Here is a 26,153-nt window from a genome sequence, read left to right as displayed (position 1 = left end):
AAAACTCTTACATACCTTTGCCAAGAGAAAACCAACAAACCATTGTGTGGGTTGAAGTACTACAGTTTTGGTTTGGTTTGGTTTGGTTTGAGATGGAGTCTTGCCCTGTCACCCAGGCTGGAGTGTAGTGGTGTGACCTCGGCTCACTGCAACCTCCACCTCCCAGGCTCAAGCACTTCTCCTGCCTCAGCCTCCCAAATAGCTGGGACTACAGGTACGTGCCACTACACCCAGCTAATTTTTGTATTTTTCCTGGAGACAGAGTTTCACCATATTGGCCAGGCTGGTCTCAAACTCCTGACCTCAGGTGATCCACCTGCCTTGGCCTCCCAAAGTGCTGGGATTACAGGCGTGCGCCATGCCGTCCATCTCTGGCCACTTCTTGACAGGAAAAGAATCGCATCCAAATTCTGACCATTGGCTCATTTCAGACATTGTACTTTCAGCTCTAGCATTTAGTTTGCTTCTTTTTATACCTTCTTTTTCTCTCCTCCTTGCACTCCTATTTTTCTTAAAATCCTTGTGCACAGGCTCCCTCTCCCAGATCTCTTTTCCCTTCCTGTTCTGCCTCTCCTTCCCTGGGACCACACTGGCTTCTCACTATGCCCTGACCATGCCCTGTTCACAGCTACCACGGGACCTTTCACTGGGCGCTGCCTCTGACTGGGGTGAATCCTTGCGCTGCCTCGCATTACCATCCAGATCTTCATCCCCACTCACTTCTTCAGAGGCCTTCCCTGTCCCCTTGTCTCTAGGACCCATTTCCCTCACTCCCTGTGCCTCTCCTCTCCATGCTCAGCAGTGCAAACGCTCCTCAATCACAGTGGGGCTGTGCCCCAGTCAACCCATCACAAGTGGAAAATATCATGAGTCAAAAATATATTCAATACCCCTAACCTACCAAACATCATAAGTTGAAAATATCATGAGTCAAAAATGCATTTAGGCCGGGTGCGGTGGCTCATGCCTGTAATCCCAGCGCTTGGGGAGGCCAAGGTGAGCAGATTGCTTGAGGCCGGGGGTTGAAGACCAGCCTGGGCAATGGGGTGTGAATCCCTGTCTATACTAAAAATACAAAATTATCCTGGCATGGTGGTGTGCACCTGCAATCTCAGATACCTGGGAGGCTGAGGCAGGAGAATTGCTTGAACCCGGGAGGCAGAGGATGCAGTGAGCCAAGATAGCACAACTGCACTCCAGCCTGGGTGACACAGTGAGACTCCGTCTCAAAAAAAAAAAAAAAAAGAAAAGAAAAAAAGAACTCCTTTTCCCGGTTTCTCCAGGAGCGCTCTTCCACTCATCTGGTCTCCTGCCTTGCGTTTGTCATTTACATGCATGGCTTATCTCTGCTATGAGGCTGAGCCTTTCCCAGAGCAGCTAGTTGGTTCAGTTGCTTAGGAAATATTTGTTAAATTAGTACTGAAAGAGATTTTCTTTGGCTGCTGGTTAAGAAAACAGAAGCTTTTTTTTTTTTTTCTGAGACAGGGTCTCACTGTCTCAGAAAAAAAGCTGGAGTGAGACTCTATCTCTTAAAAAAAAAATAAAGTCATAGCTCTCTGCAACCTCCACCTCCCAGGCTCAATCAATCCTCCTACCTTAGCCTCCGAAGGAGCTGGGACTACAGGCATGCACCACCATGCCCGGCTAATTTTTGTATTTTTTCCAGAGACAGGGTCTCACTTATGTTGTCCAGGCTGGCCTCAAACTCCTGGGCTCAAACGGTGTTCCGTCCTCGGCCTCCCAAAGTGCTGAGATTACAGGTGTGAGCCACTGTGCCTGGCCAGTAAGCAGAAATCGTACTGAGAATTTTTCAAAGTCGTTTGCCTGGCGGGCTTCTTTCCTTCTTCTTTCCCTCCCTGGGTGAGATGCATCCACCCCATACATTGCAGAGCAGGCTCCGCCAGCCTCTGATTGTGATGGCTGGAATTAACGAGATAATGTTGCGTGTACTTAGGAAAAGGTGCTGAATATGTACAGTATTGTTGTTTGTAATAATTATGTTCCTTGAGCCCTGTGTTGCATAACAAGCTATATAATACCTCCAAGATTGCTTTAGGAATTAAGTATCAGATGATTGTAAAACACTTTACAAGATTGTCGCATTGGGTGGGCGGAGCTGGCAGGAAAGCGTGTTGAATCGGAGGAGGAGGAGGCTGGGAAGACAGGGGTTACCGGATTTTGTGTGTTCCTGTTTTATATATGGGTGTGTCCTCTTCGCCTCCTCCAGACAATTCCCTAATTGAGCTGCTAAGATCGGAGGCATCTGACGTTCGCATAAGACCTGACAATCCTTGTGTGGGGTTTAAATGGCATTGGAAATCATTAACAAGACAAAAAGCTATGATTTCCGTAGATTAACACACAGGTTGGGTTTTGGCACGCCAAAATTCATTGTTTTGGTCTTTAGCCCAAACATGCTAGAGTCATTATATTGTCATGCAGTAATTAGCTGTTCCTTTAATACAAGTAATAAAAATTAAGCCTAAGAAGTTCTTTAGCAATGCCTCTTACATATCCCAAAACAATATTCAAATGCTGTAGGCATTTAGCCATTCAACTGTGCTGTAGTAAAGTTTGGAGTTTAATGCACAGAGATGTTTGAACATTTAGCTCATCCTTTAGTCTGTGACCAGCTTTGCTACGTAGGCATTAACCTTTAATAGTGTCAGACTAAATATACATGCCATGATGAATGATTATGAGATTGCCTGAATTTTCATTTACAGTATAAGGCTCTGAAAATTGGTGTAAAGGTCTGGTTCCTCCTCACTTGATAATGTGCGTGTCATTTTCATATGTCACCGGATTCCTTGCTTAACCACATGGGAGAAGCTATTTTTTAATTCGAAGCAGACACAGTGGGGTCCTGGCCTTTTGAAAAGAATGAACTGGAAATGTTGACAGAACTTTTAGGGAGGGCAGGCAGTATACTAGGTTTGTTCTTTAAAGATATAATTTGCTGGCACTTGTGCTAGAAAGCCTACGTGAGCAACTCTTAATAGAATTTTATACGTGATCAAAGGTTCCTCTCTTTACCTCCTCTTCCCTGACCTCTATGTCAAGTTTAAATCGTGGTTCCGTACAAAGGAGGCTGTGAACGGGCTGTTCACTTTTTTGAAACCATTTGCCCAGCACAAGGTCGTGAAGGTGGGGAAGAGGGGCAGGCTGAGAAGGTGAAGGTATCCAGAGAAGTTATGGAAATTTTTTTTACAAACAGGACCTGGAATCTTTTCAGGAATTCCGTTTTTTTGTGTTATCACGACTCCTGCTTACAAAGAACCATCTCCCCAAGATAGCATTTTTTTTTTTCCAAGACAGGATTTCGCTCTGTTGCCCGGGCTGGAGTGCAGTGGCTCAATCACAGCTCAATGCAACCTCGACCTCAAGGGCTCAAGGAATTCTCATGCCTTAAGCCCCCCAGTAGCTGGGACTACAGGGGTACGCCACCATGCCTGGCTAGTTTTTGGTTTGTGTTTTTGTTTTGTAGAGACAGGCTTTCACCATGTTGCCCAGGCTGGTCTCGAACTCCTGAGCTCAAGCAATCCGGCCACCCTTGGCCTCCCAAAGTGCTGGGATTACAGGCATGAGCCACTGCAGCTGGCCTCCAAAATAGCTTTTGGAGTCAAATTTAACATAAATATTTTGATGCTGATTAAAATAATAATGAAAAGCCATGCACCAGAAAGAGATGCAATTATAGGCTGTGTATACGTGCAGAGTAAGTGCCCAGCAGCCAGGGATTCTGCATGATGGACTGTGTTGCTGTGAAACCCCAGCACCCGGGATCTGCTGACGTTGAGCCCAACATATCCCAGCGCCTGCCTTTTGTAAACTCTGCAAAGATGCTGGCATCCTAAAGAGTCCCTGGCTCCCGCTGGATACGTTAACCGAGGCATGATAGACCTGGCCCTCAATTCCAGGAACCTAGGGTGGTCTGAAAAATTAATGACTCTGGCATTTGAAAATTAAGTGAGCTCTTGAATATATACTCTTGTTGATCCGCTGGGCATGGTGTTTGGCATTCTTCGACTGGAGACTAAATCTCTGCAGCCATCTCACAAGTGACGCTGGCGCCCATACCAGAAATATATTCAATAATCTTTCTAAGCCCTGTGGACTTAGGTATTCTTCCACTCTGACGGAGCCTGAGAATTCCAAAGGAAGTATGCCCCAGGTACCCAGCAGGCAGAATATAATTGCCTCTTAGGCAGCAGAAAGAAAACTAAAGATCACATTGATGTGGAAGAACATTTAAGGTCTCTCTATCCTGTGTTGAATTCACAGTAAAGGCAAGAGCCATGAGTTTGTACTGTAAATTCCAGGTCTGTGACTTCTGACTTTGGATTAAAATCCAGTTTTCTGGAAGTGAATCCGATGGCAGATATGACCTTGAATTGGCCGCAAGACCCCAGCGCTGGCCTGGCTGCCGTGCAGCGCACGCTGCTCTGCACTTTGTTATCATCAGGAGTGTGGTGGCCTCCTGGCCAGCTGGTCTACGACAGGAACCTGCCGGGTCACCAGCTGTGCCTCTGCAGGGGTCTCCAGCCTTGGGACCTGCGGCCACTAACCCCTGACTCTTCTGAACACCCTTCATTAGTGAAGGAGGATCATAATGGAAAGTGGTCATGTCGTGAAATGGGGTGGCTTCTTATAAAGCCTAAGTGTTTCTTTCCTCTGCTTCACCTCTGCTTCATTCTTTACCTTGTTGTAAAGAATGGTCACTCAGGGCTGGGTGGGGTGGCTCATGCCTGTAATCCTTTGGGAGGCTGAGGCGGTCAGATCCCTTGAGTCCAGTTTGAGACCGGCCTAGGCAACATAGGAAGACCCTATCTTTACCAAAAAATACAAAAATTAGCCCAGTGTGCTTGTGCCTGCCTGTAGTCCCAGCTACTTGGGAGGCTGAGGTGGGAGGATTGCTTGAGCCCAGGAGGTGGAGGCTGCAGTGAGCCATGATCATGCCACTGCACTCCAGCCTGGGTGACAGAGTGAGACCCTGTCTTAAACAAACAAACAAACAAAAAAGCATGATCACTTGGGGTTAACAGACTTAGGTGTGCATTCTCCATGCCAACCAGCTAGCTGGGTGACCTCAGTTGAGTCACTCTGCTTCCCTGGGCTTTAGTTTCTGAGGCCTCTTTCTCGAGATTGTTGTAAGGCTCAAAAGACACAATCTCCATAAAGTGTCCCATGAACTGGGTGGTGTTCTCAGGCATCAGGTGTCACTTCCAGCCTCATAATCCCTGGACCCTTAAACATCCCGGCACCTGTCCACGGACTTGTCCGTCCTCCACGTGCAGTTCCGGGGATGTGATTGACCTCCTGGGGCTGCTACCTGGTGTATTTCTCTACTTATCTGATCAAAGAATGAAAATCATGAAAGTGTCACACCAGGCAGGAGTAATCGGCAAATACCAGTGAATCTCATGGCTATTGCCACCCCATTTTCACACCTCGAGGACCCCGGGCTGGGTCCATCCTTTGTAAAGCACTGGAGAATTCTCCCACCCAGCAAGGGGGCTGGCTGCAGGGGCATGACTGTGGCCTCTGGGGAGCCCCCGGAGCTGATGTCCCAGGAGCCCCACTCTGAGCCTGTGTACCGCCGTGGAGGGGGCCTGTTTGCGGGCAGAGTGGGGTGATGGCTGTTTTCCTGTTGTGCAGATCCCGTACCAGCTTTGGATCTCGGACAGCAACTCCAGCTCAAAGTGCAGCGCCTGCACGATATTGAAACAGAGAACCAGAAACTTAGGGAAACTCTGGAAGAATACAACAAGGAATTTGCTGAAGTGAAAAATCAAGGTTGGTGGAAAATGCGTTCTTTGCTTTTTCTTCTCTTCTTTTTTTTTTTCTCTTTTTATTTTAATTGGCTTTTCCCATACTTTTGAGACCAGCTCTCCTTGTAATATACACGTCATAAAGTCAGGGTGGGGCAGGAATCTGAGTCGTTAAAGAGAGATGATAATCATGCTGAGCTATTTCGAAGTAAAACTTTTCCTCTGCACAACAACGACGTAAGATTTTATTGCCCTCTGATGAGACCGATCAGGATTCTTTGAAAATTCTTCCTGTATCATTACGTGATTGGGTCTGCCTCTTGAAAGGCCCATGCGTTGCCTCCAGGCGACACCTGTCAGAGAGCCAGCTCATGATCAAAGGGTCACACACAGTAAGTCATTTAATAATTGCTGCGGATACATTAAGGCTTCAGACACATCTTAAAGGCTGCATGCTTAAGCCCCGCTGTTGCCTTGTCAGTATCGCCTATTCATTAGGAATTTAATGAAAGAAAACAACCTCTTGGTGTGTTTGCCCAGCCGTCAACAAGACAGAGAGGGCAAAGGTTGCCTGGCTTTTCCCGTTAGGGAAGAACAAAGGAATCTCTCCTTTACCTAAAATCCAGAGGCACTCAGGATCCGGGAGCCTGTTGGCTTCCTTGGCTTGAAGGAAAATCACAGCCCCCGTCTGACAGCAGCAGCAGCAGGCTTTTCAGCCAGCTCCAAAGAATAATTCGGCCAGTTTGTTTTGGTTTGGGAATGTGAGTACGGAATTAAATTGAAAGGGGAGGCTGCCCATTCCTAGTGGCCTTCCATTGACCATTTGTAGAGACCTCAATAAAGAGTTGATTGGGGCCACGTGCAGTGGCTCACACCTGTAATCCCAGTGCTTTGAGAGGCCAAGGTGGGAGGACTGCTTGAGGCCAGAAGTTCGAGACCAGCCTCGGAAACGTAGCAATACTCTGTCTCTACAGAACATCAAAAATTAGCGGGGCATGGTGGTGCACACCCGTGGTCCCAGCCACTCAAGAGGCTGAGGCGGGAGGATCGCTTGAACCCAGGAGGTCAAGCCTGCAGTGAGCCATGATTGTGACACTGCACTCAGTCTGAGTGACAGAGCAAGATCCAGTCTTTAACAACAACAGAAAAAGTTAATTGGCAAAGACTTCTTTTTTTTTTTTTTTTTTTTTTTTGAGATGGAGTCTCGCTCTGTCGCCCAGGCTGGAGTGCAGTGCACGATCTCAGCTCACTGCAAGCTCCGCCTCCTAGGTTCACACCATTCTCCTGCCTCAGCCTCCCGAATAGCTGGGACTACAGGAGCCCGCCACCACGCCCAGCTAATTTTTTTTTTTTTTTTTTTTTTTTGTAGTAGAGACGGGATTTCACCGTGTTAGCCAGGATGGTCTCGATCTCCTGACCTCATGATCCACCCCCCTCAGCCTCCCAAAGTGCTGGGATTACAGGCGTGAGCCACCACGCCCAGCCAATTGGCAAAGACTTTCTAAAAGTGTCCTTTGGCTTTAAAAACACTGCAGATAGACCAGGGAAGAATTGTCCATGGGAATGATCCAGAAAGCATCTGTGATGTTATGTGAAGAGCCAGAGGTAGAGGCATGGGCTGTGAGGGCGGCGGTGCCTAAGACCTCCGAGCACACCTCCCTGTAGTGTGGGCATGGGGGTACTCAAGCCCTCAGGCCAGCATAGCTTCCTTGCTGAAATTTGGGGGCACGAGGTGACAGGCAGTTGGGGAAGCCAGACCCCGCTTCTTTCTGGTGAGCCTTTAGGACTAGAAGGGACAACTCTGTCCTGCTAGAGAGCGAGGCATTGGGCTTACTAGGGCTGGAACTGCTGCGAGAGAAGGTATTACCTTCCCTTGTAGGAAGCATTTCATGCCAGAATCACGCCAGTATTGCAGTAAAAGGTAACCTGCAAATCTGCACATTGAGGTTTCATAGATACGCTACCCCAAAGGGGAGTATCCTGGTTTTTTTTTTTTCCCTTCATTGTCCTCTGGTATCTAATTTTGATAGATCCACTCTCTGGTTTGTTTGGTGAGTGTTTTTTATTTATTTATTTATTTATTTTAGATTCAGGGTCTCGCCCTGTCACCCAGGCTGGAGTGCAGTTGCATGATCATAGCTCACTGCAACAACCTTGACCTCCTGGACTCAAGCAGTCCTCCCGCCTCAGCCTCCTGAGTAGCTGGGACTACAGGCATGTGTACCACCGTGCCCAGCCTCTTTCTGGCTTATTTTATTTTTTTGAGTTTGCTTTTGTTTTGTTGGAGGGTGGTGCAGGTGGGGCCTGGTGGGCTGTGCAGGATTGTCCTTCCCTTCTCCTTCTATCACTGGTGCCTAAATTACTTCCCAGTGGCCCAGGGCTTTGCACAGGGGCTGACCAGGAGCCAAGCTGGGTGTGGATGTTCTCTCCCCAAAGATCTCATCCACACTCAGGAGTGGCTTTTCACAATGAGTTATAGAACCCAAGAATTAAGAACAGCTCCAGGCCAGGTGCAGCGACTCACGCCTATAATCCCAGCACTTAAGGAGGCCAAGGTGGGCAGATCACTTGAGGTCATGAGTTCGAGACCAGCCTGGCCAACATGACAAAACCCCATCTGTACCAAAAATACAAAAATTACAGGCATGGTTGGGCACGCCTGTAATCCCAGCTACTCAGAAGACTGAGGTGGAAGAATCACTTGAACCTGGGAGGTGGAGGTTGCAGTGAGCTAAGATCACACCACTGTACTCCAGTCTGGGCAACAGAGCGAGACTCCATCTCTAAAAAAGAATGGCTCTGGAGGCAGACAGACAGACAGACAGACCTGGTTTGAGTCCTTTTATTGCTACCACCTAGCTATGTGACCTTGGGCAAATTATCTCACTTTGCTAAAAGCCTCTTTCTCTTGGGAGGCAATTCTGATACTTACCAGGTAGGGTTGGTGTGAGATTAAATATGCATATACACACAGCATTTGGCACTCAGTAGTATCTGCTACTTATTCAGCAGTGTGGTTTTTGAAAGAAATTTACCCCCCTTTATTTGGATAACAAGTTTTCCCAAGCTCCAGAAAAATGTCATTTCCTCTTCCCCACTTCCAAGAATAAAAGTGATTATAATTTGGGAAGGTGGGCGGTGCACATCACTTCTTGTAATTATCACAGCAGTAGTGTAAATGATTAAAAAGTTAGAGCAGGGGCCAGCACAATGGCTCATGCGTATAATCCCAGCACTTTGGGAGACCAAGTCGGGAGGATCTCTTGAGGCCAGGAGTTCGAGACCAGCCTGGACAACATAACAAGACCTATCTCTTAAAAAAAGAAAAAAAAAAGATGGTGTGAGTCCATTGTGTGTTGCTGTAAAGAAATACCTTAGGCTGGGTAATTGATGAAGAAAAGAGGTTTATTTGCCTCATGGTTCTGCAGGCTGTATGAGCACGATGCCAGCCTCTGCCCAGCTTCTGAGGGTCCTCAGGAAGCTTTTACTCATGGCAGAAGGTGAAAGAGGATCAGGCATGCCACAGGACAAGAGAGGTGGGGGCATCCCAGACGTCTTAACAACCAAATCTCAGTGACTCATCACCAGAAAGAGGCCACCAAGCCATTCATGAGGGATTCGCCCCCATGACCCAGACACCTCCCACTTGGCCCCACTTCCAACATTGGAGATCAGATTTCAACCTGAGATTCGGAGGAGACAAACATCTAAACTATATCAGGTACATAATAAAAGTTAGAGCAAAGAGGGAACTTCTGCCTCATGGGCCACAGCCCCACCCACCCCGCAATGATGAGTAAATGGAGGCCCCAGGTAATGCCAAGCCCTTTAGATTCCTATCTGTTATGCTGGCCCCGTCCTCCCCTACACATGCCTGGGAGGCCTGCTGAGACACCCAGCATCTGCCTGGGATAACAGCCTGGGCCAGAAGGCCAGAGGCGCTAGGATAAAGTGGCCTCTGGCTGAGGTTGGGCTGGTCCGTGAGCACTCACCCGGGTCCAGGGGGTGGCAAAGAGACCTCATCAGGCACAGCACACTGTCGAGGTCACACACTGTGATGTGTCACTGAGGAGCCCCACTGGAGCAAGCGTTAGGGTCCAAGTGCTGTACAGCCACTTCCAGCCGGTCCTTAAAGGCAAAAATGAGGCCAGGCGTGGTGGCTCATGCCTGTAATCCCAGCACTTTAGGAGGCCGAGGTGAGCAGATCATTTGAGGTCAGGAGTTCGAGACCAGCCTCGCCAACATGGTGAAACCCCGTCTCTACTTAAAAAATACAAGAATTAGCCAGGTGTGATGGCACACGCCTGTAATCCCAGCTATTTGGGAGACTGAGGCATGAGAATTGTGTGAACCTGGGAGGCAGAGGTTGCAGTGGGCCGAGATTGCGCCACTGCACTCCAGCCTGGGTGACAGAGCGAGTATCTGTCTCAATAAAAAAAAAAAAAAGGCAAAAATGCTGTATGTTTACACGAGAGTGTAGACCATTGACGTAGCAGAGCAGTTCAGGCTTTTTCAGAGCTGACCTGTCTGGAGTCCATTCTGGAAGTGTCCAGCTCTTGCCTCACTTTGGCCTCGTCCGTATGGCTTGAGAGAGACGTATCACCAACCACTGTGTGCACAGAGCATTTCTTCCAGGACCTGAACAGCCAAACCAAAAGGCGGAAAGTTGCCCAGTCCCCTCTCCTGTGCCCTGATGGGATCGTTGGTGGAATTCCACCTCTCTACGGAAAGCACTCTGGGACATACCTCATGAAAAAGGCCAACCTCTTCTCTTAACAAAAGAGCCTTTCACACAAAAATTAGCCAGGTGTGGTGCGCGCCTGTAATCCCAGCTACTCGGGAGGCTGAGGCAGGAGAATTGCTTGAACCCAGGAAGCAGAGGTTACAGTGAGCCAAGACTGCACCACTGCATGTCAGTCTGGGCCACTGAGCGAGACTCCGCCTCAAAAAAAAAAAAAAAAAAAAAAAAAGCCTTTAGCTTGTATGCACTAAGCCGCGTGGGTGTCAATCGCCCAGGTGTTTTGCTCCTGCTCTGGCCAGCGCATGTCTGTGCAGCTCAGGGAGCAGGAATGGATGTGAGTTACACACCTGGCAGGTGCCCTTGCTGCACCAGAGGGAGCTCCATTGCCACAAGCCCTGTCTGGGCTTCCCCCAGCTCTGCCCGGCCTCGGCTCCTTCAGTCATTCATGCCACAGTGCTTTCCTGAGCACGCGTCTGTTTGCCAGCGCTGGGAACACAGAGAAAATGAGCCTCGCCTGCTAAGAGGTAGATCTGTAGCAGCGGGCGACAATTCCTAAGAGCTCCCCTCTCCTGGGGGCTGGGGCCACAGTGCTTTTCCACAAAGCATCCAGCATGCGGAGTGGCATAGGCGTATCTGGAGGAGGGCGCAGGTGGAGTTATCATGCCCCAGAGCCACCCACACACAAAGCATCCAGCATGCGGGGTGGCATAGGCGTATCTGGATGAGGGCGCAGGTGGAGTTGTCCTGCCCCAGAGCCACCCACAGGTCTGTTCCATTCATCAAATCCGCTTTGATGTTCCCCATTTGGGCAGTTGAGGTGATGTCTGTGAACCTGAAGTTGGTGGTACCAGAGCCGTCTGGACTTGCGCTTTCCCAAGACAGCCCTGCCTCCCAAGGGGCCCCTCGCTGCCCCACATCCTTGGTGCTCACACCTCACTCTAGGACTCCTCCAGGCCACATGCCAGTCACCGGAGCATCTTCCCCCAGGCTACGGCACCCTCTGCTCTGCACACAGCCCATGACCACCAGAGTGGTGGGCGCTCCAGGGTGGGTCCCTTCCAGCCCAGTCCCTCCATGCTTTATCCACCTAGCACCACATGTTTCTTGTCACTTGTGAACCAGCAGAGCTGCAGGGCCAGGCCTGCTTGCTTGCTTCCTTCCTTCCTTTTCTGTCTCCCTCTCTTTCTTTTGCTCTCCGTTTCTCTCTCTCTCTCTCACTCACTCACTCATTCACTCACTCACACTCTGTCACCCAGGTTGGAGTACAGTGGCGCAATCATAGCTCACTGCAGCTTCAAACTCCTGGGTTCAAGACATCCTTCCACCTCAGCCTCCCAAGTCCCTAAGCTGGGACTGCAGGTGTGTGCTACCATATCCAGCTAATTCTTGCCCTTTTTGTAGAGGCGGGGCTCGCTATGTTTCTGGGGTTGGTTTCAAACTCCTGGGCTCAAGGGATCCTCTCACCTCGGCCTCCTAAAGTTCTGGGATTACAGATGTGAGCCACTGTGCTTGGCCTGTAGACTTTCATCTTTTTTTTTTTTTAATTTATTTATAATTTGTGTGGGTACATAGTAGGTGTCTATATTTATAGGCTACATGAGACGTTTTGATACAGGCATGCAATGTGAAACATCACATCATAGAGAATGGGGTACTGTAGACTTTCTTGACTCCACTTCGATTGCTTCTTCCAAAATGCACACAATATTATGAACTATTTTTTTTCTGAGAAAGTACTTAAACCCACCTAAAACTTTATTAATCATCCCTCAGTTACAGGACTAATTTAAGACTCATCAATAAGATGATATGATATTTTACCATTGATTTCCATCTCCCCCCACCCTTTTTTTTCTTTGACTGGTACAACAGAAACCAAAGCTCTTCTTTTCAGCAAAATCCATTGATCCTCCTCAGCCTAAACGTTTAAAGTTCAATTTAACATTTAGGGAGTAAAAGGTCTCCGAAGGGACTCATAACCATTGATTTTGTGTCAGAGTTGAAGAGCTAAGGTTTAAAACACACCAATCCTACCAGGTTATGAGAGCCTTGTACCTACAGCCATATGGAATTGTGTGCTTCTCTTACTGTAGGTTTTTTTTTTTTTTCTTTTCTGCAGAGGTTACGATAAAAGCACTTAAAGAGAAAATCCGAGAATATGAACAGACACTGAAGAACCAAGCCGAAACCATAGCTCTTGAGAAGGAACAGAAGTTACAGAATGACTTTGCAGAAAAGGAGAGGTGAGCATGACTTCCAGGCACACACAGACTGACATAGCATTTGAGGCACACACAGACTGACATAGCATTTGCCCCTGAACTTCGCATCATCAGACATGTTGATAAATGGATCTGCAAAATAAGCCCAGGTTGTAACCCCAAATCTATAAGGGGCAAAATGTTTCAAAAATGATATTCTGGCTGGGTGTGGTGGCTCATTTCTGTAATCTCAGCACTTTGGGAGGCCAAGGTGGGTGGATCATGAGGTCAGGAGTTCGAGACCAGCATGACCAACATGGTGAAACCCCGTCTCTACTAAAAATTACAAAAAAAAAATTAGCCGGGCACGGTGGCGCGCGTCTGTAATCCCAGCTACTTAGGCTGAGGCAGGAGACTCACTTGAACCCAGGAGGCAGAGGTTGCAGTGAGCTGAGATCGCGCCACTGCACTCCAGCCTGGACAACAGAGTGAGACTCCATCTCCAAAAAAAGATATTCTACATTTGTGAGGTTTCCTTGAGCGAAATGCATCTGTCTTTCCCAATCGGTGGATGGTGTCAGGTAGCCAGTGGGCCCGAGACTATCCAAGCTGTGCAGGTGCAGAGGTGAAGCTCAAGGCATGAGTCGTTAGCAAGGTGGCACCTGGCAGCTGGACCTGGGCTGAGACCAGAGAGGAAAGCCCATTTCCCAGTGTGTGTCCTCTGGGGACAAGCCCTGGGCTAGTGCTAAACTCTTTCTGCCTTCTCAAGCAAATTGATATTTAATATTACACACACACACACACACAGACTCTCTGATGTGGTATTTAATATTACACACACGCGCACACACACAATCTCAGTGGGTTTTTTGGTATTGCCTCTTTCATTACCTCACATATCAGGGAGTTAGTATCAGTAAAATATGCTAATGCCCTATGTAACTGATGTGAGTTTTAGATTTCTAATGACTTACATTACCAAAAACGTTTCCCACAAATAATGAGTTGGTTTTCCCCTAGTGTGATAAGTTAATGAAAGTTAGATTCCTTGTAACAACAATAAGGACTATTGAGCTTACAGATCCCAACCATATAGATCTTTTTTTTTTTTTTTTTTTTTTTTAAGACAGAGTTTCACTCTCATTGCCCAGGCTGGAGTGCGATGGCGCTATCTCGGCTCACTGCAACCTCCGCCTCCTGGGTTCAAGTGATTCTCCTGCCTCAGCCTCCCAAGTAGCTGGGATTACAGGCATGCGCCACCACGCCTGGCTAACTTTTGTATTTTTAGTAGAGTCGGGGTTTCACCATGTTGGCCAGGCTGGTCTTGAACTCCTGACCTCAGGTGATCCACCCACCTCAGCCTTTCAAAGTGCTGAGATTACGGGTGTGAGCCACCACGGCTGGCCTAGATTGGATTTTTTAAAACTCATGGGTTAAATTAAGGTATTAAGTTTTATACCCGCTCCCATCAAGTAAAAGAAAAGCAAAAAAGGGAAAAAAAAGATACTGAATTTTAACTCTAGTATGAAGAAATGTATGTATCCATCAACAGGAAGCACTAAATTTATGACTACAGGTAAGGGGCCAAGTGGGACTGTGGCTGGTGTGGGATTTTGTTGTTTTATTTTCAGTTGACTTCCTATGCTGAATACTTGGTGAACTTTTCTTTTTTCTTTTCTTTTTTTTTTTTTTTGAGATGGAGTCTCACTCTGTCACCCAGGCTTGAGTGCAGTGCCGCAATCTTGGCTCACTGCAACCTCCGCCTCCCAGGTTCAAGTGATTCTCCTGCCTCAGCCTCCCGAGAAGCTGGGACTACAGGTGTGCACGCCACCACGCCCAGCTAATTTTTGTATTTTTAGTAGAGACGGGGTTTCACTATGTCGGCCAGGATGGTCTCGATCTCTTGACCTTGTGATCTGCCCGCCTCGGCCTCCCAAAGTGCTGGGATTACAGGCGTGAGCCACCGCACCCGGCCCTTGGTGAATTTTTCTAAGGTAGGCTCTGTAACAATATCATTGGGTTAGGAGGTGGGGCTTAGACACTGGACCAAATTGAAGACTAGCTAAAACAGGGCCTGGAGAGAAGCAGCTTTCTATAAAACATGCCCACCAGTGTGCCACATCAGTTTACCATTGCCTTGGCAACACCCAGGAGTTACCACCCCTTTCCACAGCAATGATCTCACAGCCCAAAAGGTACTACCCATTCTCTAGAAATTTCTGTATAAACTGCCTCTTAATCCGAGTACAGATTATGAGTACAAAATATAAGTACAAAACTGTCCTCAGCTGCTACTGGCAGCACACGGCCTATGGGGCAGTCCTACCTCACGAGACCAGTTACAGAGCTGTAACGCTGCCACCTCCATAAAGCTGCCTTCTTCAGCCCTACCACCAGCTCGCCTTTGAATTCCCTCCTGGCTGAAGCCCAGAGCCCTTGCCAGCTAAGCCCTCCTTTGGGGCTCGCCTGCCCTGCAGCATCATGAAGGCCTCTGAGGAATGCCATTAAGCTGACTTCATTCAAAAAGAAAACTGGCTGGGCATAGTGGCTCACATCTGTAATCCCAGCACTTTGAGAGGCTGAGGCAGGAGGATCCCTTGAACTCAGGAGTTCGAGACCAGCCTGGGCAATATAGAGATATGCCATCTCTATGGCATGAATGAATGAATGAATGAGCCATGCATGTCAGCATGTGCCTATAGTCTCAGCTACTTGGGAGGCTGAGGCAGGAGGATTACTTGAGGTCAGGAGTTCCAGGCTGCAGTGAGCTATGATCAGGCCACTGCAATCCAACATGGGTAACAGAGCGAGACCTTGTCTCAAAAAAGGAAAGAAAAGAGGCTGGGCACAGTGGCTCACACCTGTAATCCCAGCACTTTGGGAGGGTGAGGTGGGTGGATCACTTGAGGTCAGGAGTTCAAGACCAGCCTGACCAACATGGTGAAACCCCATCTCTACTGAAAAAATACAAAATAAGCCAGGCCTGGTGGCACATGCCTGTAATCCCAGCTACTCGGGAGGCTGAGGCAGGAGAATTGCTTGAACCCAGGAAGCAAAGGTTTGCAGTAAGCCGAGATCACACCATTGCATTCCAGCCTGGGCAACAAGAGCAAAACTCTGTCTCCAAATAAAAAAGAAATAAAAGAAAAGAGAACTGCCAGCTCCCGCCCACCCGGGGCCCTCCCTGCATCAGAACTTGGCCATAGGCTTTCAGTACATTCTCTCACTAATTGCCCAGAATGGATCTGCAATGTAGACCATCTCTTTTCATAGAGGGAGAAAGCAGGTCGTGGGTGAGGTACCTCCTACAGCTTTTGCGGCTAATCAGGGCCAGAGGTGGGACTTTGCAACTCCAGACTGGCACCTGCCCATCTCTGCAGCCCTGGCCTCCCCGTCTGCTCCATTGTGGCCACCTGGAGCCCTGGTTGCCGGACCAAGGCCAGTCCCTTGGGGCCATGCCCAACTCTGCAGGTGGAGGCCGCATCCATCGTCCCTGGGGGAGCGCGGCAGGGCACAGACTCCAGGAAAGGAGTGCGCATCACAGAGTCAAGGCTCGGACAGATGGGCAGACCCTTGACCCCGTTGATACGGATTTGGTCCTAAGTAAATGCCTTTTAGGAAAGCACTCCTCACCAGTGAGTGATCAAGGGGGAAAACGCGAGCAATCTCAGTGCCCTGCCATGGAGAAATGGGTTAGTAAAAAGAAGGGACCATCCCTAACTGGGATGTTATGTCACCGTTAAAATATTAATAATAGTTATGGAGAATTCATAGTAACATGAGAAACGTACCTAATATAATATGAAGTCAAAACATGCACCGTACAAAGTTATTTACAGTGCAGTATGATTGTACATCTTCCTACAGCAAACTCATGCATTACCACAATGTGGAAATAAACACATATGGGAATTAAATATTATTAAGTTGACTTTTCTTGTTTTTTGAGACAGAGTCTTGCTCTGTCACCCAGGCTGGAATGCAGTCTCACAATCTCAGCTCACTGCAACCCTCCGCTCCAGGTTGAAGTGATTCTCCTGCTTCAGCCTCCTGAGTAGCTGGGATTACAGGTGTGTGCCACCAAGCCTGGCTAATTTTTCAGTAGAGATAGGTTTTCTCCATGTTGCTCAGGCTGGTTTCGAACTCCTGACCTCAGGTTATCTGCCCGCCTCACCTCCTGATGTGCTAGGATTACAGACATAAGTCACTGTGCCCAGCTCTTGACTTTTCAAATTAGGTAAAGGGATTAGCTATATTAAAATATACAGTAACTGATTCTTAGAGGGAAGGGCTGAAGCTAGAATTTACTTTATTCATTTTGTCTCTGTGTGTGTGTGTGTGTTTTGAGACAAAGTGTCTCTGTCACCTAGGCTGCAGTGCAGTGACACGATCTCAGCTCACTGCAACCTCCACCTCCTGGGTTCAAGCAATTCTCCTGCTTCAGCCTCCCAAATAGCTGGGGTTACAGGTGCCCATCATCACACCCAGCTAATTTTTATATTTTTAGTAGAACAGGATTTCACCATGTTGGCCATGCTGGTCTCGAACTCCTGACCACAAGTGACCTGTCCACCTTAGCTTCCCAAACTGCTGGGATTACAGGCGTCATTCTTTATAACAAAAAGTTGTTGATGGATCTAGGATTTAAATATTATAATTTTTTGTCACAAACATACTGGAAGAAAATGGGGTGCATATTTGTTTTTATTAATATGACTATATAAAACTTAAGACAGATTCTCAAAAACAAATAATAACATTTTAAAAACATCAACAAACTGTGAAGAAATATTTGTACCATGTAAGACAAAAGGCTAATTTTCTTTATATACAAAGAGGTCTTCTAAATTAATAAGAACAAAATCCGCTCTACAAAAATAGGCAAAGGAGATAAGTAGGCATGTCATACAAAGAGAAATAACATAGCTTTACTCAGCAGTAAAAATTTAAATTTGATTTTATCTTGTGTTGGCAGAGTATACGAAAACACACTTACATATTGTTGGTGGGAGTTTAAATTGGTGAAAGTTTTTTGTTGGGAAGTTTTTCACTATCTATCAAAACAAGAAAAGTGGCCAGGCGAGGTGGCTCATGCCTGCAATTTCAGCACTTTGGGAGGCTAAGGCAGGCGGATCACTTGAGGCCAGGAGTTCGAGACCAGCCTGGCCAACATGGTGAAACCCCATCTCTACTAAAAATACAAAAAACAGCCAGACTTGGTGGTGCACACCTGTAATTCCAGCTTCTTGGGAGGCTAAGGTATGAGAATTGCTTGAACCCTGGAGCAGACGTTGCAGTGAGCCGAGATCATGCCATTGCTCTCCAGCCTGGGTGACAGAACAAGACCCTGTCTCCAAAAAAAAAAAAAAAAAAAGAAAAAATTGCAGATACTCTTTGGCCATTGTAATTCCTCTGTTAGCATTTCATCTCCAACAGATTCACTCTCAAAATTATACAACAATATCTCCACAATGATCGTTGAGGGACTGTTCAGTAGAAAGAAACCTAGAAACAATCTGAGTGTTCACAGAGGCTTAAGTTAATTATTTAATAAGAATGAGGGAGAACTATGTTTGCTGGAATAGAACATTTCCAAAATACAGAGAAAAGTGAATAAGGGACCCCAGAATGTGATGCACGTTGTGATCACCTTTGTATTAAAAGAACAGGGCAGGGAGATGATATTATACTGTAGTATATTAAACACTTCTATTTCAGTAGCCTATTTCATATTCATATTACACTATAGTATATTACATTACTTCATTATTACACTATAGTATGCTGCATATTAGTTCGTACTATGCTATAGTATATTTCATTCATATTTTGCTATACTATGTGACATATTAATTTATATTGTGCTATAGTGTGTTACATATTCACATTATGCTATAGCATGTTACATATTAGTTCATATTAAGCCGTAGTATATTACATTAGTTCACATTCCACTATAATGTTACATATTAATTCATATTATGCTATAGCATGTTACATATTAGTTTGTATTACACTATAGCTTGTTACGTGTTAGTTCATGTTACGCGCTAGTGTGTTACGCATTCGTTCATATTACGCTGTAGTGTGTTATGTATTAGTTCATATTACCCTGTAACGTGTTACGTAGTAGTTTATGTTACACTATAGCGTGTTACGTATTAGTTCATATTATGCTATAGCTTATTACATATTAGTTCATAGTACACTATCATTTGTTATGCATTAATTTCTATTATGCTATAGTGTGTTATGTGTTTGCTTATATTACACTATAGGCTGTTACATATCATACGTTACATATTCATATTTTGCTATAGTATGTTACATATTTGTTTATATTACACTTTAGACTGTTACATATGATGTCGTATTTCTGTACATGCAGAAACATTTTAGAAAAATACAAATGAACTCTATCTGAGGAGCGGAAATGAGCCAAGGAATAGTAAGACTCTTTCACTTCCCATGCTCTTGTCATATTTGATTACATCCCTGAATGTCCATAATTGAAATACATGAAAATATTAACAGTGCTTTTCTAGAGGTGATGAGAATTGGGTTGACTTTGTAAACTGTGTCATTTCTACTTTTCTGTATCCCAGTTTATTATTATGAGAGCATATGTTAAATTCATATGATATAAAAATAATAAACTTATTTTTGGAGGGTTTTTTTTTTTTTCCCAGATTAAGAGGAAGGAATGCTATTTATTGACCACGGAATTCACTTAGAGATCCTGGGAAATCTGAATCTGTGGAATGCAGTTGCGAGCATTCACAATGTCCCCATTAGGTATTGCAGTTGCGTTTGCATTCCATTATAACAGAGACGGAACAGCTGCCACATCTATTTAGTGCATCCTTTATTCCAACAAACTCCTTCATTGTGTCAGCAGAATGTAAATGGATCATTCTTCTTGCGCTAACTTCAGAAAACAATGAGTGCATGATGATGATTTTTTTTTTCTTTTTAAAATCTGGCATTTCAAGAACAAATTACATTTAGGATAACCTTCTACGCCAATTACCACCCATCAAGCCCCACGGGTTGCACACTTGCCGTGATGTGACACGCAGTTACAAAGTTGGGGTGTGGAAGCTGCGGGAGCGGGGCCCACGGCACACGTGTCGTTGCGGGCGATACCCCGTGGCGCGCCTGCCGCCAGCTGAGCGCAGGGAGGGAGCTGAGCTCAGCCGAAAGGCACACGTGCATTTCAGTTGGTAAAGGAGATGACCAATTTGGCTTCGTCCTCTTCCTTTGCAGAAAGCTGCAGGAGACACAGATGTCCACCACCTCAAAGCTGGAGGAAGCTGAGCATAAGGTTCAGAGCCTACAAACAGGTTTGATACTCTCCTTCCTAGTACCATGGATGTGGGGAGGACCCAGGGGGAGAGTTGGGTCAGCCCCCTGACCGCCCCGGTCCCCGCGGATACCTGTTGCTCTTCGGGGCCGTGGGAGCTGCCGGGAGCCCACGCTGAAGAATTCCGCAGCACGCCCGCCAGCTGCTGCGCCTCATTCCTCACTGACTTTGAGTTGTTAATGTAGAGGTGGGAGGATCTCGATTCCATTTTCATCCCTTCCACACGCCATCCTTGCTTCCTGCTCTTTTTCCAACAAACACTTCTAAATCACCAAACTGTCAAGGACTGACATTTCATTTGGAACAATAATAGAAAAAAAAAAAAAACTCACTTCTACCCTAAGTGAAGTTAAGGAGAACAGTAATTTCAGACCTTTAAAATTTAAAAGCCACCAAAAAAGGTTATGCTCAAGTTTTTACAGTATCTTTAAACTTCTTTCTCTCTCTTTTTTTTTTTTTTTTTTTGAGACGGAGTCTCGCTCTGTCACCCAGGCTGGAGTGCAGTGGCACCATCTTGACTCACTGCAAGCTCCGCCTCCTGGGTTAATGCCATTCTCCTACCTCAGCCTCCCGAGTAGCTGGGACTACAGGCGTCCACCACCACGCCTGGCTAATTTTTTGTATTTTTGGTAGAGACGAGGTTTCATCATGTTAGCCAGGATGGTCTCGATCTCTTGACCTCATGATCCGCCCGCCTCAGGCTCCCAAAGTGCTGGGATTACAGGCGTGAGCCACCGCGCCCAGCCCTCTCTCTATTTCTTTTTTTGTTTTGTTTTGTTTTTGCTTTTTTTGAGACAGGGTCTTGCTCTGTCACCCAGGCTGGGGTGCAGTGGTGTGATCTCAGGTCACTGTAACCTTTACCTCTGTGGGCTCAAGCAGTCCTCCCACCTCAGCCTCCCCAGTAGGTTGGATTACAGATGCCCGCCATAATACCCACCTAATTTTTGTGTTTTTAGTAGAGATGAGGTTTCACCACATTGGCCAGTCCGGTCTCTATCTCCTGAGCTCAAGTGAGCCGCCACACCCAGCCTCTCTTTTTTATTTCTGAAAGAGAAGCATCACCATGTATTTCATTTAAATGTATTTTTAAATTTTTATTATTTTTTTGATGACCCAGAACTGAGCAGATTATTTAAATGTAGACAGACATCAGAAGTCATAATTCAACTTAAAACACAAATGACGAGAGTGGGAGAAAATAATCACCACAAATTTGACAAACGGATAATTTAAAAATGTAAAGGCTGTCAATCAATCCGTTAAAGGAGAGAAACAGTGCAGTCGAACAATAAGCAAGGGATATGAACAGTCAGTTCACAGAAGAAATGCAAATGGAAACTACACATATGAAAAAATGCAAAGTTTTTTTTACAGTCAGGGAGATGCAGATTCAATTAGTGAAAGACTGTTTTGCCTGTCAGACTGACAGCATTTTTTAATTATTTATTTATTTATTTTTGAGACGGAGTCTCGCTCTGTTGCCCAGGCTGGAGTGAAGTGGCACAATCTCGGCTCACTGCAACCTCTGCTCCCGGGGTTCAAGTGATTCTTCTGCCCCAGGTTCAAGTGATTTTCCTGCCTCAGCCTCCCGAGTAGCTGGCATTACAGGCGCATGCTACCATGCCCGGCTAATTTTTGTATTTTTACGAGGTTTCGCCATGTTGGCCAAGCTGGTCTCGAACTCCTGACTTCAAGTGATCCACCTGCCTCAGCCTCCGAAAGTGCTAGGATTACAGGCGTGAGCCACTGCACCCAGCCTAATTTTTTATTTCATTTTAGAGACATGGTCTCTCTCTGTCGCTCAGGTTGGAGAGCAGTGATACAATCATAGCTCATTGCAGCCTCAAACTCCTGGGCTGAAGTGATCCTCCTGCCTCAGCCTCCCAAGTAGCTGGGACTGCAGGCAAACACCACCACACATGGCTACTTTTTTTTTCATTATTTCTTTTATGGACATGGGGTCTCACTGTGTTGCCCAGGCTGGTCTTGAAGTTCTGGCCTCCAGTGATCCTCCCACCTCAGTGTCCCAAAATGCTGGGAGATTACAGGTGTGGGCTACCGCACCTGGCCTTTAAAAAATATATAGCAATTCTGGCCTAACAAAGACTTGTCAAAAATTATTGAAACATCCAGTGTTGGTGACGGTGAAGTGGCACTTGTGGAATGGATGGGCATGGAAGGAGCCTCTTGGGAGGCCAGCTGGGTGGCATTTATGTAAAGCTCCAGTGCCCAAGCTGTTCAGCCAGCAGCTTCACTTCCAGGTATCCTGATGAGAGAACTGAAGGTTATTGCCACTGCCTGGGTCCACATGTTGAAGGACTCCCATACCATACCGCCCAGGGAAAAAGGCTAGTCTCAAGAAATATTCATTCCGTCCCATTTATGGGGGTAGAAAATAAAAAAAGATATATACACACACATATATACATGCAATTATGTATGGAAAATTTTTTCTTAATGTAAAATACACTTTCTTTTATTTTGTTACACTTTTTTGAAATGAGTCTCGCTCTGTCACCCAGGCCTGGAGTGCAGTGGCATGATCTCGGCTCACTGCAACCTGCATCTCCAGGGTTCAAGTGATTCTCCTGCCTTATCCTCCCAAGTAGCCGGGATTACAGGCTATGCGCCACCATGCTTGGCTAATTTTTGTATTTTTAGTAGAGACAGAGTTTCGCCATGTTGGCCAGGCTGGTCTCAAACTCCTGACCTCAGGTGATCTGCCCGTCTCAGCCTCCCAAAGTGTGAGCCACCTCGCCCAACCAGAAATAATAAAATACACCTTAAAACATGAAATCTTCCAGGTACAGTGGCCCACACCTGTAATCCTAGCCCTTTGGGAGGCCAAGGTGGGAGGATGACTTCAGGCCAGGAGTTCCAGACCAGCCTGGGCGACATAGCAAAACCCTGTCTCTACAACAGTGTTTTAAAATATTGGCCAAGCGTAGTGGCTTGCACCTGTAGTCCCAGCTACTTGGGAGGCTGAGGCAAGAGGATGGCTTGAGCCCAGGAGTTAAAGGTTGCAGTAAGCTGTGATTGTGCCATTGTACTCCAGCCTGGGTGACAGAGTGAGAAAACTTGTCTCTTAAAAATGGAAGGGAAAGAAAGAAAGAAGGAAGGGAGAGTGGGAAAGAAGAAAGGAAGGGAGGGAGGAAGCGAGGAAACTATTAACATTGGTTCTGTCTTTGTAGGTGCTTGGGATTAGATGAGGCAGAAATGAAGGGGGATTTCCTATTCCATTCTTTGTATTTTCATCATCTTGGCCTCTTTTGTGTGTTTTTAATCTTTATTTTTCCACGCACCTTGCTCTTCACAGAAATCTTTGCCTCTTTTGAAATGGGAATAGATTACCTGTGTATGCATTCTTTTAAAATTTCATTTAAATAGTTAGTAATTCTTTGCCTTTCAGCCCTGGAAAAAACTCGAACAGAATTATTTGACCTGAAAACCAAATACGATGAAGAAACTACTGCAAAGTAAGTCTCTCTGCTTGGCCTCCCTTATCCGTACGCATTTCTCACCTGATTTTGCTTGAGTAGGGCAGGATCGAGAAGGTTCTTGACCTCTGTGCTGCTGCAGGGACACAGTGTATTTCCCATGAGTTACTTGCGTCGGTTCAATGCACGTTCTAGCACTCACTGGGTAATCCTTCCAACAAACTTCTTTCCTTCTTTATTGTGAAGGCTGGTCACTGCTATGCCTTCTGCCATGAAAATTTGGGAGTTAGTTTATATAAGATGTGACACATGGGACATTTTTTGTGTGGAGTTGAGTCTGGGTAAATCACATGTCTTTTTCCCTGGGCCACAGTTCTTCATTTCTCCCAGGGCCCTTTAGGAAGGCCTGCCCCAGAATAAGCACATTCCCACGCAGGCGTAGGGGTTCATGTCACACCTAACAACGCTAGGTGTGGATATACGGATAGACACAGATTCGGGCAGGCAGAGTCACAAAAGGCCAATTCCTACCCAGCTCTTGTCCAAAGGAAATTAGAGGTGTCCACTACAAGTGTACTTTTTACCCGCCCATCTTTCAGGCAGAACACCAGCAAGGAAGAAATAATAATTGACATAAATCATGAAAAGATGAAGAAATGGCAGAAATTGCTCCTAGCCATTGCCTCCTCTACCAAACTCCCGGGGAGCAATGCCAGGCTAGAGTTTGAACCACTTTTTCCTGTTCTGGAAGGCTCTTCCCATCTTCCGCAGAAACACACACGCGTGCTTACTGCCATGTCTCTTGGGTTTCCCTATTCCAGTTACAAAGGTCCCCGCACTCTGCTCACACAGTGCCTCCATGGGCATCGGCAAGAAGACTGGTACTTCTGAATGGCGCCGCTGTCCCACCAGGCTCCACCTCTGTATGGGGTGCTGGCACTTACTGTCCCTCTGCCCCATCTCACGTGACCTTGGGCTTTGAGGGTGCTGCTGGGTCTGTTGCTTTCAGGATGCTCTGTGGGGTTCTTGGCCCTTTGCTCTGGGTCATTTAGTAGCCTGAGACCTCGAGAGCCCAGCTTCCTAGCCTGGTGGTCAGAATGGATTCTGATCATGAGTATGAAACTTACAAAGACTAAAATATCACCACTAGATCAGCTACTCTCTTCTCTCAATTACTGCTTGGACCTGATTAAGCAACTCACTTACTTGCACTAAGTAAGTGGTTTTTCTCAGTAAATCTGATTTTTAAAACTTACTATGTTTCACCGGGCATGGCAGTGTGCACCTGTAGTCCCAGCTACTTGGGAGCCTGAGGTGGGAGGATCACGTGAACCCAGGAGTTGAGGCTGCAGTGAGCTGTGATCATACCAGTGCATTCCAGCCTGGGCAACAGAGCAAGACCCTGCCCCTAAAAAAATTTTTTAAATATTGTTTTAGTTTTAAAAAACATGTCAGGGGCTGATTGTCCTTCACATAAAAATTAGCCCTGTCTCAGGACTGTAGCTGAGAGGGCAGTGGCTCTCTTGGGGTGCGCCCCACCTGCCCTCTGAAGTAAGAAACATTCTTGTCTCCCCAGTGGTGAGCCAGGCCAAGGGGTGTGGTGTGCACGAAGGGAGAGAGACTCACTCGGTTAGATGATAGGCACGGCTCAGAGATAATAGATTCATTCATTGATTCAACAGACATTCACAGAGGCTTCCTCTGTGCCTCGCCCTGTGCAAATTCTGAGACTGTTACGGCTCCATGGGGAGACAGGCCATTGCAATCCAGCATGCCCAGTGCTGCAATCAAGGGGACAGGGCGCCTGCAGGTGGCAGGCAGGGCACTCCCATTGGGATAGTCAGAAGAAAGTTTGGCAGGGTGCAGTGGCTCACGCCTGTAATCCCAGCACTTTGGGAGGCCGAGGCAGGTGGATCACCTGAGGTCAGGTGTTCGAGACCAGCCTGGCCAACATGGCAAAACCCCATCTCTACTAAAAATATAAAAATCAGCTGGGCATGGTGGCGTGCGCCTGTAACCCCAGCTACTGAGGTGGCTGAGGCAGGAGAATCGCTTGAACTCGGGAGGCAGAGATTGCAATGAGCCGAGATAGCACCACTGCACCCCAGCCTGGGCTACAGAGCCAGACTCCATCGCAAAAAAAAAAAAAAAAAAAAAAAAAGGTCAATATTGGGCCTATTTGCAGAGGTGCAGTTCCTAGGCTCATAGTACCGGCAGGGTTTCCACGCCTGGGTTTGAATGAGCCAGAGGGGGGAAAGGTAGCTAGAGCCTGAAGGTGAGGGCCCCCTCGAGGGGAGCCGTGGCCTTGGGGAGGGAAGAGGGACCCAGGGCAGCGCCAGGGACCCCTTAACTGATCCCCTCTCTCCTCCCACCAGCCAGGGGAGCTGGGGAAGGGCATAGTACATCCCTGGCATCAGGGGAGCGCAGGGAAAGAATTGTCGAGGAAGCCTTCCTAAAGAGGGTGGTATGGGATTCGGGATTGGAAGATGAGTCAAGTCAGGGTTTGCAGAGGTTTGTGAAGATGCAAGCCTGGCGAAGCCTGTCTTGGGGAGGACCTGCCAGAGGTTCCGAACGATTTGCCTGTGGGGTAGGATGGGGCAGCCTGGTGGGGCATTTCCCACATCAGAAACGGTCTGGACA

General features: G+C 46.9%; 1 protein-coding gene across 14 annotated transcripts in view; it reads left to right on the top strand.

Annotated features, from left to right (window-relative positions):
* Positions 1–26,153, top strand: part of CUX1 (cut like homeobox 1) — a 466,860-nt gene that overhangs the window by 275,457 nt on the left and 165,250 nt on the right. For all 14 annotated transcript variants that reach the window (XM_055392896.2, XM_055392897.2, XM_055392895.2 and 11 more), the window contains exons 5-8: positions 5,659–5,796; positions 12,632–12,755; positions 19,980–20,056; positions 23,486–23,552. In XM_055392896.2, the coding sequence (XP_055248871.1) occupies positions 5,659–5,796; positions 12,632–12,755; positions 19,980–20,056; positions 23,486–23,552 (406 nt within the window). The remainder of the gene's footprint in view (positions 1–5,658; positions 5,797–12,631; positions 12,756–19,979; positions 20,057–23,485; positions 23,553–26,153) is intronic.

This window comes from Gorilla gorilla, chromosome 6 (genome assembly GCF_029281585.2).
Source record: "Gorilla gorilla gorilla isolate KB3781 chromosome 6, NHGRI_mGorGor1-v2.1_pri, whole genome shotgun sequence".
NCBI lineage: Eukaryota > Metazoa > Chordata > Mammalia > Primates > Hominidae > Gorilla > Gorilla gorilla.
The sequence above is the reverse complement of the archived record's forward strand: the minus strand, read 5'-3'. Positions and strand labels throughout refer to the sequence as shown.